At 37.7% G+C, this 16,285-nt stretch overlaps 1 protein-coding gene across 7 annotated transcripts in view; it reads left to right on the top strand.

Annotated features, from left to right (window-relative positions):
* Window positions 1-16,285, top strand: part of ubr5 (ubiquitin protein ligase E3 component n-recognin 5) — an 88,159-nt gene that overhangs the window by 34,365 nt on the left and 37,509 nt on the right. For all 7 annotated transcript variants that reach the window (XM_049467551.1, XM_049467552.1, XM_049467553.1 and 4 more), the window contains 13 exons: window positions 769-885; window positions 1,942-2,052; window positions 2,888-3,042; window positions 3,280-3,397; window positions 4,598-4,782; window positions 5,612-5,721; window positions 8,640-8,752; window positions 10,301-10,444; window positions 11,489-11,600; window positions 12,888-13,042; window positions 14,332-14,529; window positions 15,459-15,669; window positions 15,774-15,900. In XM_049467551.1, the coding sequence (XP_049323508.1) occupies window positions 769-885; window positions 1,942-2,052; window positions 2,888-3,042; window positions 3,280-3,397; window positions 4,598-4,782; window positions 5,612-5,721; window positions 8,640-8,752; window positions 10,301-10,444; window positions 11,489-11,600; window positions 12,888-13,042; window positions 14,332-14,529; window positions 15,459-15,669; window positions 15,774-15,900 (1,856 nt within the window). The remainder of the gene's footprint in view (window positions 1-768; window positions 886-1,941; window positions 2,053-2,887; window positions 3,043-3,279; window positions 3,398-4,597; window positions 4,783-5,611; window positions 5,722-8,639; window positions 8,753-10,300; window positions 10,445-11,488; window positions 11,601-12,887; window positions 13,043-14,331; window positions 14,530-15,458; window positions 15,670-15,773; window positions 15,901-16,285) is intronic.

Genomic DNA, 16,285 nt, shown 5'->3' with positions numbered 1-16,285 from the left:
TCATACCCAGTAAGTGCAATTTTAGTCATAAATATAACACATTTGTACCATTCTAATTACACATTTACGGTAGTTCAGAAGTTTTATTTTAGTCATGTATTTTCCTGTGTTATTTTAGTCATACGTTTACCTCAGCGGTGCCACTTTAGTCAAAAGTTTACCTTAGCAGTGGTGTTCTTAAGAAAAATGTATAAAGATACCTTTTTTGTGCAAACGTATTTTTTTTTTTATTTACCTTCTTAAATCATTAAGGGTGTATTCATCATAATGCACTGTTTTGAAGATGGTTTTTAGTTTTGCTACATGCATTATGACCTTAATCTGAATAATTCTTTTAATAATTAAGAACACATTAATGCTTTGAGAAATAAAATCTTCTGAATGGTTTGAAATGCAGAAAATAATTTATGTTGGAAATGTAAATTTGTATTTATGTATGCAATATATTTTAGATTGCTAAGATTTATTGCTCCACTGAATCATCATTTAACATATAAAATTGAGATACATTTAAATTTTTTATCATAGGTTTATTAAAATTTTTGAATTTAAATTAAATTTGTTGGTCTTGACAATTTTTGGTTACAATCAAGAAGCTGATGTATATTATGGCCAAATTTTTGGCCGACACCAAACAAAATGAAATGTTAATTATATTCCTCATAGTAATGAAAAACCAAAATACATTTATTTTGTGCCTGTTAATAGTTTTTTTTTTTTATATACTCCTCTTTTGTTGCTTATTCCTTTTTCTGTATGCTCCTAAAGGATGGAACTAGGTTCGTCAGCATCGCAGCCATGTTTTCAGAGCTTGTGGCGATCAGCTCTAAGGGTGAACTCTACCAGTGGAAGTGGAGCGAACCAGAACCGTACAGAAACGCACAAGTAAGAATCTCACTATGAATCTGTTCACCACGGCATCGGGTTACACCAGAAGTAGCAAAAAATGTCATGTTAATGTGTTAATGTACTAGTTCTTTACATACAGTACCAGTCAAAAGTTTGGATACACCGTCTCATTCAGTATTTTTTTTTTTTTTACATAGTAAATGAATAATGAAGTAATCCAGTCTATTAAGGAACACAAGGAATCATGTAGTAACTTAAAAAGTGATAAACAATCTAAACTACTCTGTGAAGAAGCATTTAGACGCTCTTATCTGGAAACTCCTGCTCTTCCTTTCCTGATCCGGTCCTGATGAGTGCCAGTTTCATCTTGTTGATGTTTTTGATGGTCTTTCCAGTGGGTTTCATCGTTGCATCGTTTTTTCTTTACTTAGTTGAGAAGTTATTACACTCATATTTATAAAATCTGAATAAAAGAAAAGAGAAAAGGTCCTGATGAGTGCCAGTTTCATCATTAAGCTTTTGATGTTTTTTTTTTTATGGTTCTTGAAATGTTTCTGATTGACTGACATTTTTTTCTTTATTTAGTTGAGTAGTTTTTGCTTCTCATAATCTGGAGCATTAGGATATTACTCAAATATTCACTATTCACTGTATACCTGTAACTCTACCTCTTCACTACTTTACAACTGATGCTCTCAAACACTTTATTAAGAGACAAGAAATTCAAGTAATTAACTCTTGATGAGTTCAGCACAGCTGTTAACTGAAATTAGCCTGAATTCCAGGTGACTAACTCATGAAGCTGACTGAGAAAATCCAGCAGAGATGTTCGAAACTGTCTAATCTAAGCAAAAGAAGCTACCTGGAAAGATCTAAAATATAAAACATATTCTGTTTTTTCTTCATAGTTTGGATAAGTTTAGTATTGATCTACAATATGGTACTGTATATAAACATTTTTTGTTGGTTTACTCTGTAACTTAGCTGTTTTTTGCATGACCGTGACTATACATGCACTTCTCCTGCTAAAGATAGCGTTTATATGGCTAATTTGTTGCTATGGGAACTAACGCACATGTCCTATTTCCTCAGAATCCTTCCATCCACCACCCTCGCGTGTCCTTCCTTGGCTTGGCCAACGAGAAGATCACCCTGTTGTCTGCCAACAGTATTCGGGCCACTGTGGCTACTGAGACCAACAAGGTCAGTCTGCCTCTTCTGTAGTGCTGCTATAAAGAGCTGAAGTTGGTCATTTTGGGCACATTTACTGTATTTTTCACACTTAAAGCCCTTTAATTTTCCCAAAAATGATCAGAGCTTCTTATAATCTGTTGTTCCTTATGTATGAATTCTATCAGTCAGGTATTAAGGAGTAGTAAAGTCACTCTGCTGAAGTACAGAGTTATACAGGAGTTTCAGTTTAGTTCTCCAGCACCCAGACTGGAGCAATATTAGCATTATCCACTTAGTGCTATCTCTTTGGACTGTAGTCCTTGTAGTTTTTAGCGTGTTAAAACAAGCTACATGGGATGAACCGCTAGCTAATATCACCTGGATTACCCGGCACACTCAGGGATCCTCAGAGTAGCACTGTCGGGCAGTTAGTGCGCTAGTGGCTATAGTTACGTCTATATGGCTGCTAATGCTAATGCTGCTGCACCCAGCCTTAGTGGAGATCTGTAAATCTAATCTTACTGTATATTAAAGAAAGCTCTTTAATCACCCAAATAATCAGTTTTCAGGAGAGAAGTCTGTGTAGATTATCATCCAGCACTCTTTTACTTAACTTTGTTAACCCCCTACCACCCCCCAGCAGAGTCCTGCTGAATTAGAAGGAAAACATGGTTACACCCCTTGTTCCTTACTAATGTGCTTTATTATCCAGTGCACCTTATAGTTAAATTCTTATCCATATAAAGTCTAAATTATTGATTTTCAGCTAAAAACAAGCACTTTTGCTTATCTACCATCTCTTCTAATTATATAGGGAATCTGACCTGTGTGTGTGTGTGTGTGTGTGTGTGTGTGTGTGTTGTAGGTGGCGACGTGGGTGGATGAAACGCTGAGTTCGGTGGCGTGTAAACTGGAGCACGGTGCTCAGACGTTTCCGGAGCTTCAGGGGGAACGGATCGTCTCCCTGCACTGCTGCTCTCTCTACACCTGCGCCCAGCTCGACAGCAGCCTCTACTGGTGGTGCGTATATTACTCTTGCGCTTGGGGGGCTTTCACGTGTGCGGTGACACTATATAGCAATTATCACCATAGCATCTACCACCATGGAGTCCCAGAGCAACCACTTAGCAACAGCCTAGAAACTGCTTGTTCTTTCCTACTTTACATTTTTTTCTCTTATTTCTAATTTAGTTTTTCCATCTTTACTTTAAGTTTCTATATATATGTGTATATTAACGTTTTTTTTATTATGTACAGGGGCGTCGTGCCTTTTAGTCAACGGAAAAAAATGCTTGAAAAGGCCAGAGCCAAGAACAAGAAGCCAAAGTCCAGCGCAGGAATCGCCTCCATCCCCAACATCACAGTGGGCACTCAGGTAAAAACTACAATATTCACGCGACAGAGTGACCAGTCGTTTTCTGTGTAGTTGAGGTTTAGACACAAGCAACAAATCGATTCACGTATTTCTCATCATTCTTATACGAGCTCAATCCCAAAATTGATCATGTCACCAACACGTATGTAGACAATAGATGGGATCAAGTCATTTACTCAAGATGCCGCATTGGCCACACCAGACTGACGCACTCCTTTTTACTGAAGGGCGAAAGACCCCCACATTGTGATGTGTGCCAACGAACTATTACTATAAAACATATATTTACCGAATGCCCAAAATACTTATCTACAAAACAAAAAATCTGCCTGTCAGATACACTAGTGGACATTTTCAACAAAGACAATGCAAACAAAGTACTGACCTTTTTAACTGTTACCAACCTAAGAGTCCACATCTAAGGACGAGATCATAGAACCTTGTGAAAAAACAATACCTATCCTGCCACGAAATAGCTGACGAGCTGATGTGGCGTTAAACTCAACCAACCAACCAACCAACCTCATCATTCTTATCCTGTTGAAATGCTGCTTCTTCATATGCAGACATTATATTTCTGCTTCTCTGCATCATGATATTTAAGCCTTGGCCCTTTGACCTCATATGGAGACATTGCCTGCATGATCTAGAGGTCACATGACAACATTGCACTCAACTGATTGTGAATCAGATGGTGGGAATCCCAGTCAAAAGTTTCTACAGCCAGTTCAGACAGAAACATGAGCCAGATAAACGTTTCCATCCAGTTTTACATCTGAATCTATTTTGTGCTTACTGTAGAAAGCTAAAAATGTAGTTTTTGGACTAATTGGGTTCTTCTGATCGCAAATCGCAAGTATAGATTTAAATGTTAACATAAATGACTGACCCCATATGTTGACATTGTATTGTATTTTTGCAAAAGACAAAGTGACTTTTTATACTTGTTAGTTCCTACTAATCCTAAATAGCTAGGTGAAAAAAAGAGGTTAGTGAATTATGACAGTGAAAAGTTTCGCGAACTGATTTGCTGAACAGATACTGTGGTGTCTGTCCCAATTATACCAATGTCTTATATGAAGTGTATACTTCAATGACGTTGCCAAATAATGTGTTTAAGGTTGAGATGGAAATTGGGACATGTCCTATCACGTCTTTCAATTAACATGTGACGTGTTTTCGCTCCTGTTAATGCTGTAGGTGTGTTTGAGGAATAACCCTCTGTACCACGCCGGCGCTGTGGCCTTCTCGGTCAGTGCCGGAGTCCCCAAAGTGGGTGTTCTACTGGAGTCTGTGTGGAACATGAACGACAGCTGCCGGTTCCAGCTGCGTTCTCCGGAGAGCCTGAAGAGCATGGAGAAGAGCACTAAGGCCCAGGAGATCAAGTAAGCTAAATCTACGTGCTCTCTAAAGAATATGCTCATTTAGTTTCAGTACTTTCAGGAAGAGTGTAAGGGGTTTAAAGATGCTGTGTGTGATTGTAGAGGTTTTAAAGGTGCTGTAAAGGATTTTTTGAAGGGTTTAAAGGGGCTGTATATGATTTGTGAAGGGTTTAATAGTGCTGCATGGCATTTTAAAGGGATTAAAGGTGCTGTAAATGTTTCTTTAAGGATTTAAAGGTGTTGTATATGATTTTGAATGGATTGAAGGTGCTTTTAAATTATTTTTGAAGGGTTTAAAGGTGCTGTGTGGGATTTTGAAGGGATTAAAGGTGCTGTAAATTATTTTTGAAGAGTTTAAAGGTGCTTTTTTAAATAAAGGGTTTAAAGATGCTGTGTATGATTTTGGAGAGTTACTTTTTGTTTAACAACAAAAAAAACGAACACACCCCTCTTGATTTGGACATTGGGCGAGACGTTTGTCTTAATATTTACACTCTTCTTTTAAAATATATTTTTTTGCAACATAAACAGACCACATTCTGGGTAAAAAAAAAAAACTAAAAATAAAAAAATCATAAATGATTTTATTTATACATTATTGAATTATTCAACAATGTTTTGTCGCTTGAAATCGTATACAGCTCCTTTAATGTCTAACAGAACATATACCAACATGCACACACATCCACAATACAAAAAAGTTAATAAAAGGTTAAAGGTTCATTTTAATAGTTAATTTTTAGCCAGAATAGATTATTCTTTTCATTTAAAATGTATTTATTCGTTTTTGTTTATGCATCTTAATCCCCCTTGTTTGTGTTTCTGTTTACAGGACTGAGAGCAAACCTGAACTAGTTAAAACTGAGATGGGCCCGCCCCCTTCACCTGCCTCCACATGCAGCGATACCTCCTCTATTGCCAGCAGTGCCTCACTGCCCTACAGTACGTACTGCGTTTTCGGTGTCCTCTCTGTCTACTACAGCAATGCTAATGCTGCCCCTGTGTGCTGCTGTAGAGTGTCTAATACAGGGTCTAGCTGTGATATATATTGAGAAGTGAAATGAAGTTTATAGGATTTACAGAAAGTGTGCAATAGTTCTTTAACAAACTAAATTAGGCAGAAAAATTACAGTATTTAGTAGATCCTCTTTTTGCAGAAATAACAGCCTCTAAACGCTTCCTATAGCTTCTAATAAGAGTCTGTGTGTGCAGAAAAAGCTTTTTCTGCATTAATTACTCTCTCATACAGCCTCTCCTTGTGTAAAGTGCACAGATTAGTGAGTTGTGAACGATGCACATTGACTCCATCTGCAGTAAAATGATGTAGGTGTTTGGAGCTGGTTTGGAGGTCTGTGGTCTGTTGACTATGACTGTTCTCACCATCCTTTTTCTCTGCTTATCTGAGATTTTTCTCAACTGTGTCTGTGGTTCTTCCATTTCCTCACTATGTTCTTTACAGTGGAAACTGATAGCTGAGATCTCTAAAATCCTTCTTCTAAACCATGATGTTGAACAATCTTTTTTTTCAGCTAATTTGTTTTAATTAGAGTTTTGTTTTAAGGCTCCCATGTTGTCGCTCTTCAGAGAAGATGAGAAAAGAGGAGCAAAACTTGCAATTGGCTTCCTTAACCCTTTCTCATAATTCTTAGGATTTACCTGTGTAGGTAGAGGTCAAGGGTCAATGAACTTATACCAAACTAGTTTGTGTTCTAAAAATTTGTGCTAAAGCATTTTTTTTAAATCAAGAAAATTACAAGAGTGCCCAAATTTATGCACCTGGGTAATAGTAATTTAGTTTAAATAATTATTATTTGCACACTTTCTGTAAATCTTATAAACTTCATTTCACTTCTCAAATATCACTGTGTTCTTCTGATATAAGATATATTTAACTGAAATATTTGCTGATCAAAACCAATGATTTATAAAGGAAAATCGTCTAAAAACTATCAGGGGAGCCCAAAATGATTTTTTATACCACTGCCAAAGTTACCTTTAACTCTTATATACCCCTCATAGATCTTATTTTTTTCAGCACTGCTGACAATAATACCTCCCACTTCAGATTTTATGGCTTTTAACCCAAAAAGATGTCAATAGTTGATTTAATCAACGATTATTTCTGCTATCTTAGCTTCAAAACGATAAAAAACGCTAAATGTGGGATTTAAATCCCCTTCAAATGTCCAGATCATTACCCCAGCCTTATCGGACGTATTAAATTAATACTTTAAAGTGTTAACATGGTTTAAAAAAACCATGTTTCTGCATGAAGACTATTTTTCTTAAAAATGATTTAATTTAACAGTGTAATTCAGTATCTATAGGCAGGGTAAATTGAACACAGGTCCCTGTAGGACTCTGAGATGTATCCTGCCCTACTAACACTGACCCTGGCTCTACTCCACATGCCTTTAATTTCACACCAATTATATCTGTGCCAGTTTTTTACGCTTCACTCTCTTTTATACGTGACTTTATTAACCAGTGTGACTGAAGACAGGATAAGAATAGCTCAGGTTTTGATTAGTAATTCAGTCTGCCTCAGTGTTTTCCAAGGTAAGTGTGATTTCTTTTTCTGAGGGTTTGTTCGTTTCTACACCAGGTTTATAGGAAATTGATTAAGTTGAGTCTTCCTTCCAAATCTCCAAGTTTGGTTATAATAAACCTCTCGTTAATCCTATTAGGACTGTATTAGTTTTATGAGGGAGAGGTGGACATGCTATTTTTTATTTCTTTATTTCCATCCAACCGTGAAGCTTTAAAAATTAATATTAATATTAGGCAAAACTCACTTTTTGTGTGCTTTTGTATTTCCATTCTGCACCTTTTATAGAGACAGTCAAGACCAAAAGCTCAAAAAAAAAAAAAAAAAAAAAAAAAAATCCATCTCAGTTTCTTTTTGGTCCATCCATCCTCTATTCTGTTTATTTTGGTTGAAAACAGAATTAGCAGAATTAGCTAGTAGACTTCATCTGAGTGAGGGATCTATACCTGCTTGTCTGTGGCAAGTCAGCAGATGAGGGAGATGTAAATTGATATGTAGCTTGTTGTGTTTAGCAATTTAGCACAAGTTAGCATGCTCTGGAGTGGCCAGCAACAGTTTGTTTTTGCGTAAAAGTGGCAGAGCCCTTAAACGTCTCATTCTGAAAGAGACCGAAACCAGTAAGAATAGATCTGGTGAGGTCACTGTATGGGTAATTTGTGCAAACAACTTCATGAACATGTATCCTGTGTCCCTTTTGCTTACGCCCACTGGCTCTTTGGCCTGCTGTAATAGCAGGATTGCAACCTCTGGTATTCATGCAATTCAACTGCATAACATTTCGTGAACAGAACATGGAATTAAATGTTTATACGATGCAAATTGCTTTGTTACGCCCCTTCTAAAACATGATGATGATTTGTTTTTCGAACATGTTTTTCAAAATAATGCAGAGGGCCAATTAAATTCTGTGGACTGCATTTGGCTCCGTTTCCCCAACTTTAGCGCTTTAAATGTTATTTTGCTTAAGCTGTATTTAAATCAATGAGAAATACTTTTAAGATTTTATAATATTGCTGAGAATAGTATTGCAAATGTACCCTGAAAATTGTGGTATTATCTTGGGGCATTATTACTCATCCCTACCCTATTACTTGGTTAGGTTTGTTTTCATCGTAGTTTTAGAGATTACAGCAGTGTATAAATCGAGTAGTTACAGCCATCTTCAAGTGCAAATTAGTTACATATTTTACATGTTTCCTGTAGGGAAACTACTCTATGTCTCCAGGTAAAGCTAATCCTGTACGAATAGAGCTGTTTTCTATGCTGTTGTGTGATATGTATAGTATTTAACGTGCTGTTCGCTGTGCTGCAGAGCGGAGGCGCTCCACTCCGGCGCCTAAAGAGGAGGAGAAAGTGAACGAGGAGCAGTGGCCTCTGCGAGAGGTCGTGTTCGTGGAGGATGTTAAAAATGTCCCTGTGGGGAAGGTAGGTGCACCAGCAGGACTATAGACCAACCTGCAGCTGTGGAGAATCCAAACACCAACAGCCAGGGATTTTAATAATCTTTTTTTTTTTAAACTGTTTTTAATCTTTTTTTTTTTTTTACTCTTTATTTTATTTTTTTGCTTGTAGTACAGTCGTATACAGAAGCTTGGGCACCTGGGGAAAATTACATGTAATTTAACTTAAAAATTTAAGTTAAAACAAAAAAACTCATAAAAAGAAAAAATACATTGAACTATAAGAGATTTGTCCAAACTTTAGCCAAAATGGTACTAAAATACTAAAACAATTTTTTTTTTTTTTTTTGGACAATTTAGAAGAAGATACTTTATATAATATTATAATATTAGCAATTATATGATATAAACATGTATAAAATGATACGTGTTCAACTGTCCAATTGGTCCTTATGGGTAGTTTAGTTTATAGTTGTTGTCGAATTTGTGAATTAAAATCTTTGGAAACGAAATACTATTTAATCCAGTTGCACAAATATTTCATTGCACTAAAAAGAAAAAAAAAATCCCATGTACAGTGGCTTGCAAAAGTATTCATACCCCTTGAACCTGAAATTTTAAGTGGTAAACCAACACAAAGCATTGCATAATTGTGAAGTGTTCTCTAACACATCACTGAGGCCTTCCCAGAACAGCTGATAATGTTTGTTTACACTGAGACAAAATTACACACAGCTGCAGGCCTCTATTAACTTATTCAGTGACTTCTGAAGGCAGTTGCCTGCACTGGATTTTATTTAGTTCAGGGGTTCAGAGTAAAGGGGGCTGAATACTTTTGCACGTCACAGATTTCAATTGAATTTTTTTTAAAATTTATAACGTTTTTTAATCAATGTATCGTTTTTATTTCACTTCACAATGATGTGCTACTTTGTAGGGGTGGTCGATATGGCTCTAAAGTAACATCACAATATTTCTGGGTATTAATTCATTTCAGAAATATAGTATAAGAGTATAACAATCATAACGTGGCAAAATAAATAATATAGCATAAAATAATATAATGCAGCAAATAATATTGCAGAATATTTAGTGCATGCATATAAACTGCAAACTAAAACAATTCTACAATAAATACACCTAAAGCTTCACAGTAAATATTAGACTACTTTTAGGACAGAACAGCCCTATTATCACGATATGGATTTTTAATATCACGATATTTCTGTGTCACGATATATTTTCTATGATATAATATTGCCCACCCCTAATACTTTGTGTTGGTTAATCACTTATAATCTCTATAAAATACATTTAACTTTATGCTTGTAAAGTGACAAAATGTGCCACCCTGTGCCCAGGCTTTTTTATATGACTATTATTAAATTAAACTTTGATTTTCTTATTGTTAATCTAATATTTTATAATTTTTACAGTTTTTTTTCCTTTGGTAAATGTTTTAATTTCTGTGTATATGTATATATGTATGTGTGTTTGTTTTGTCTCCTTGTTTGTGTGTCGACTGTTCGCTATGACGCCACGTTTGCAACGAATCTCTCTTTTGAACTCTAAGGTGCTAAAAGTCGATGGTGCATATGTTGCTGTGAAATTTCCAGGGACGTCGAGCAGCGTGAGCAGCCAGAGTGCAGCTCCCACTGACTCTGACCCGTCCTCACTACTGCAGGACTGCAGACTCCTCAGAATAGATGAACTACAGGTAAACACACACACACACCTGTGTACACACCTGCACATACAGTCCCTCAGTATCACTGTACCTCTCAGAACACGATTTGATTAGAGTTAGAGCTTAGATCAGGCCTAAATAAGCACAAAAACACACATCTGTTATTAAAAACAGAGATTAATTTAGTTTAGAGATACAGTTAACATCGCTAGTTATCCATTAGCATCTCTGTTAACATCTGCAGTCTGTTAGCCTAGCTAGCATTAGCACCGACAGCTGCATTTTGCTGTAAACTACAGTCATAATCCACATATCCTATAAAACCCACAGGATCTATAAAAACTAACCAGCTCAAACACACACATCTGCTGTTAAAAACAGTGATTAATTCAGCTCGGAAATACGGATAGCATCGCCATTTAGCCATTAGCATCTCTATTAACATCTGCAGTCTGTTAGCCTAGCTAGCATCGGGCCGACAGCTGAATTTCGGCATTGTGAATATAATAAATGACTAACTAATTGTAAACTACAGCCACAATCCATATCCAATATCAAACCACTGTCTAACCAGCACTAAGAAATCAATCGGTCATCAAAAAACACTGATTAATTCAGCTCAGAAATACAGTTAGCGTCACCGGTTAGCCGTTTCTCTATACTATGTGTCATAATAAAAGTCTTCTACGCTACCAGCGCAAAAAATCAGTGTAGAGCCCTGTATTTAATATTTAACATATTTAACTTTTTTTTATAAAAATTAAATCATTTAATGTGAAAGAATGATATTCTTTTTTTTGAGGTTCACCTGTATGTATCAGGATTTCAATACCACATAATGAAGTGACCCAAATAAGAATCTGAAAATATCAGATTCAATGTGTGTTTTTTGCTTTCCTTGTAGCGTCACATATGATGTAAAAAAAAACAATAGGATTTTGGCCACATTTACCTGCTGTGTGAACTTAGAGTTAGAGTCTGTAGAGTCTATCTGTAGGCAGATACAGTTGTTGTTGTGGTGTTGTATTGCTGTATTCTCTCACTTACAGGCTGTTCTTTGTTTCCTCCTCACAGGTTGTTAAAACTGGTGGAACTCCTAAAGTTCCAGACTGTTTTCAGCGCACACCTAAAAAACTTTGTATACCAGAGAAAGCTGAAATTTTAGCTGTGAACGTTGACTCCAAAGGTACGTCCAATCTCAAAACATTAAAACTGTTTTTAAGAAACATACCAGAGAATTCCAGTTATTTAGGATGTTAGTTTCTTTTTTGATCTAGAAATGGTATAAAATGTGCAACAGGAATGCAATTATATAAAGTAAAAGGGAAATAATTAACATATTTATAAATACATATTTAGTTATGCAAACTTTACAATTGTCTTTACGTTAGTTTTATTCTTGTTTTAAACCCGTTTAAATATCTACTGTATTTTTCGGACTATAAGGCACACTTAAAATCCCTAAATTTTACCAAAAATCGTCAGTGCTGCTTTTGTATGTATTTTACCAGCCAGGTATTAAGAAGCAGTAAAGCAACTCTGCTGAAGTACAGCGTTTTTATATGTGAGTTTTTAGTGAAGTTTCTTCAGTACTAAGGCTGGGTGCAGCAGTATTAGCATTAGCCGCTAACCAGGCTAAGCACTAGCTCTTTCATCGTCCAGAGGTGAGTATATCAGACTGTAGTTTGCGTATTTACTGTTTTAAAACAAGGTATGTGGGACGAACCACTAGCTAATATCACCCTGGCATACCAGAACACTACAGGGTTCCTCAGTGTAGCGCTGTCAGGTGGCATTTAAGTCCTACTTGGAAATGTAAGCTTATTGTGTTTTTCTCCCACTATGAGGTACATCAGATTATAAGGCGCACGATCAGTGAATGTCTATTTTCTGGTCTGTTTGCATAGATAAGGCACATTATGCGACACTAGTAAAGAACAGGGGTGTCACGTTTTCCTTCTAATTCAGCAGATGTCGCTGCTGGCTGGTGGTGGTGGGTACTTAACTAAGTCTTCCATTTGTTTACAGTAAGCTTAGATTCCCTTAAAAAAAAGTCTCCAGCACTAAGGCTGGAGCATTAGTGCTGGAGTGATGAGTACTAGTAAATGCCACCTGATAGCGCTACACTGAGGAAGCCTGAGTGTTTCGATAAGGCAGGGTAATATTTGTTAGCGGTTTGTCCCATGTAGCTTGTTTTAACACGCAGACCATGGTGAAAAGACCTAGTGCTTAGCGTAGTTAGCGGCTAATGCTAACAGTGCTGCAGTCTCTGTGTTGGAGAACTAAACTGAAACTCCCTGTATAACTCTGTACTTCAGTGGAGTGGTGCGTCTTTATGGTCCCAAAAATATGATAATTATTTCGAGCTGTATTTGTACATGCTGTATTTTGTTTTCTGTGCTTTTAAAAACAGTTTTATGTAGTTTTAATTGGAGAATTAATGGCTGTATCCTGTGCTGTTGTGTCTCTGCAGGAGTTCATGCTGTACTGAAAACAGGTAGCTGGGTTAGGTACTGTATCTTTGACTTGGCTACTGGTAAAGCCGAGCAGGAGAATCACTTCCCCACGAGTAACCTGGCCTTTCTGGGCCAGAGCGAGCGTAACGTGGCCATCTTCACCGCTGGCCAGGTAAGAACTGAAGAACTGCTCCTTCATCTCAGACCTCACAGCAGTTTAGATTCATTATTTTAAAACAATGCATGTTTTTTAAATTAATTAAATATATACTTAACTTAAAATAGAAGTATTGAGTGTTATACTCTGGTTGGATTCTTGGGGCCAATCCAATTCCACCACTTAGCCATACCCCTCTGTTTTGAGAGTGCATGTCTAGCAGTAGGGTGTCCTGATTTCTTGTTAGAAGCTTAAATAATGTGACAAAAAGTCACAAAATAGATGACTATATTATTTGTTCCTGACTTTTTAGTCAAACCACACGCAAAACAAAGAGCCTAAACATATCTAGTTGAACTAGCCAGACATCTAGTTAGCTAACCTATGTTAACCTATGTTAGCCAACTAACGTTAGGAAATAACGAAGATTAGAAACTTCGCAGTGAGCCACTCAAGACACCCGCTAGCTAGTATAGTTTAGATTGTGAAAGTCGAATTTGTAAAAACTCCAACTACCTGAACTTGTTTTAGCCTAGAAGCCACCAAAATTTTCAAGTCCGCTTTTCGAACTGCATGGGAGGACGACTCTGAGCACAGTGTAAATAGTTAGCCATATTAAAAACTAGCAGGCTAATTAATGCTAGCGGAAATGGATAAAGTAACTGCACTTACTCTGTTTACTTCCATGACCACATAGGCTCTTAATTACCTTTCATCAACTTCTTTACGTGCTTATATTGTTGGAAAAGCCCCAGTTTTAAGATCTAATCATCGTTCGAGTTCGGTGTTGTGCCGAATTTCGCACCCCCGCCAGGAAAAGCACCCACCCCCTCTCGGGAGCACGCGTTTTGTTGCTTAAATCGAGAGCTGAGACAATCTGCTGATTTTAGTTTGTTTATTGTGACCAAATAAACCTGAATGTCAAAATTCACTAATCAATAACCCGAGATGGGGTGCTTTTCCTGGCGGGGGTGCTGAATTCGGCAAAACACTGGCTTTCCACACCCCATAGTTGTCATAATATTTTGGAGTGAAGTGAGCACTACAGATAATGCAGTGTGCATGGACAGTCCTTTCAGGCTGTCCTCTTAAAGTTTATTTAAAATTTTGTCCACTTTTTGAATACTTTGGGGTCTTTGGGTCATTTGTGTACGAGTGTCCCACTGTACAGCCAAAAATTAACCATCGATAATCACAAATTAGCACACGGTAAAAAGCAGTGCTGTGATTGGTTAGAGGGCTACTGTCTGTATTGTAATTTTTTTTTTTTTTTTTTTTTTACTTTTCTCTCTTCTCGTTCACAGGAAAGCCCCATCATCCTGCGGGATGGAAACGGCACAATTTACCCAATGGCCAAAGACTGCATGGGTGGAATTCGAGATCCTGATTGGCTGGATCTGCCGCCCATCGCCAGCCTGGGCATGGGAGTTCACTCCCTCGCCAACCTGCCCAGCAACTCCACTATCAAGAAGAAAGCTGCTATCATTATAATGGCTGTAGAGGTACGCACAGATTATCTGTTTAATAATATCTCTTCATTAATATTATTGTACTGAATTTTTAGCACTATAAGCTGCACTTAAAATCCTTAAATTTTCCCAAAAATCATCAGTTCTGCTTATAATCCGGTGCTCCTTATGTATGAATTTTATCAGTCAGGTATTAAGGAGCAGTAAAGTCACTCTGCTGAAGTACAGAGTTATACAGGAGTTTCAGTTTAGTTCTCCAGCACCCAGACTGGAGCAGTATTAGCATTAGCCGCTAACCATGTTAAGCACTGACACTTTCACTGTTCAGAGGCAAGTATATCAGACTGTAGCCTGCTGATAACCCTGGCTAGCACTGCTGAAGCAGCATTAGCAATACCAGTTAACAACTCTTTCGTTGTTCTGAGATGAGTATATCGGACTGTAGCCTGATGCTAAACCTGTCTAGCACTGCTGAAGCAGGATTAGCATTAACCACTAACTGTGCTAAGTGCTAGCTCTTTCTCTGTTCAAAGGTGAGTATTATCGGCCTGCTGCTAACCCCAGCTAGCACTGCTGGAGCAGCGTTAGCATTACCGGCTAACTCCGCTAAGTGCTAGCGGTTAGCTGCTAAGGCTGTTGATAATGTTTCAACCTTAGTGCTGGAGAAATTAAGCTTTTTTTTTTTATATATAAAGAATTACAGTTTTGTTTACTTAGCTTAGCTTTACTTAATTAGTTAAGATACCCCACTACTACCACCTAGTGGTGAGACCTGCTAAATTTGAAGGAAAACATGGCGACACCCCTGTTCCTTACTCGTGTTGCATAATGCGCCTTATATTCCGGTGCTCCTTATAGTGTGAAAAATACGGTACAGTGTATATATTTATGGTTAGGTGATCTTTAACGCTGATTGTATTGTCTTGTTAAATGTATTTTCTGTGTGTGTTTGTGTGTTTTAGAAGCAGACTCTCATGCAGCACGTGTTGCGGTGTGATTACGAGGCGTGCCGGCAGTATCTGGTGAGTCTGGAGCAGGCCGTGCTGCTGGAGCAGAACCCCCACGCTCTGGACGCTCTGCTGGGTCACCGCTGTGATGGGAACCGGAACCTCCTCCACGCCTGCGTCTCCGTCTGCTTCCCCGTCAGCAACAAGGAGACCAAGGAGGAGGAAGGTCTGATCACTGCTCCGAGGAGAACCTGCTGTACTGCAGATTTAGGGTATTTAATATCTTTATAAGCGTGGATTATATTGTTTATCGTGTGTGTTTTGTTGCAGAAGCTGAGCGCTCGGAGAGGAACACTTTCGCGGAGCGTCTTTCTGCAGTAGAAGCCATCGCTAATGCTATCTCTGTGGTGTCCAGCAACAGCTCTGGAAACAGGACCGGATCGTCCAGCAGTCGCGGGTACGTAAATCACTTTACTCCTACAGCTGGTGCACAGCTGCTTGCATCACTGCATTTGTGTAGATGTTGTGGATTAAAAACCCTACTGTGTTTTCAACTAGGGCTGCAATGATCATATTGACTATAAAAAGTTTTTGACACAAAATTTAACTGTCAGAGTTGTCAGACTTTCCGCTTGCTTTCTGTGTTTCCAACTCGTAAACACACCAGATATGAGACAAGACAACAGACAGCTGTACTTACTGTGTATCTGAGTGATAAAGAATAACCGAGAGCAGCAGCTCCACCAGATACCTTCACTGAGAACAGGGTTGCCAGATCTATTAAAAATAGCCAGTCTAAAGTATTATCCCTCCTATTATGTTAATTTTTCAGGAACAGTAAT

Source organism: Astyanax mexicanus, chromosome 1 (assembly GCF_023375975.1).
Source record: "Astyanax mexicanus isolate ESR-SI-001 chromosome 1, AstMex3_surface, whole genome shotgun sequence".
Taxonomy (NCBI): Eukaryota; Metazoa; Chordata; class Actinopteri; order Characiformes; family Acestrorhamphidae; genus Astyanax; species Astyanax mexicanus.
The sequence above is the reverse complement of the archived record's forward strand: the minus strand, read 5'-3'. Positions and strand labels throughout refer to the sequence as shown.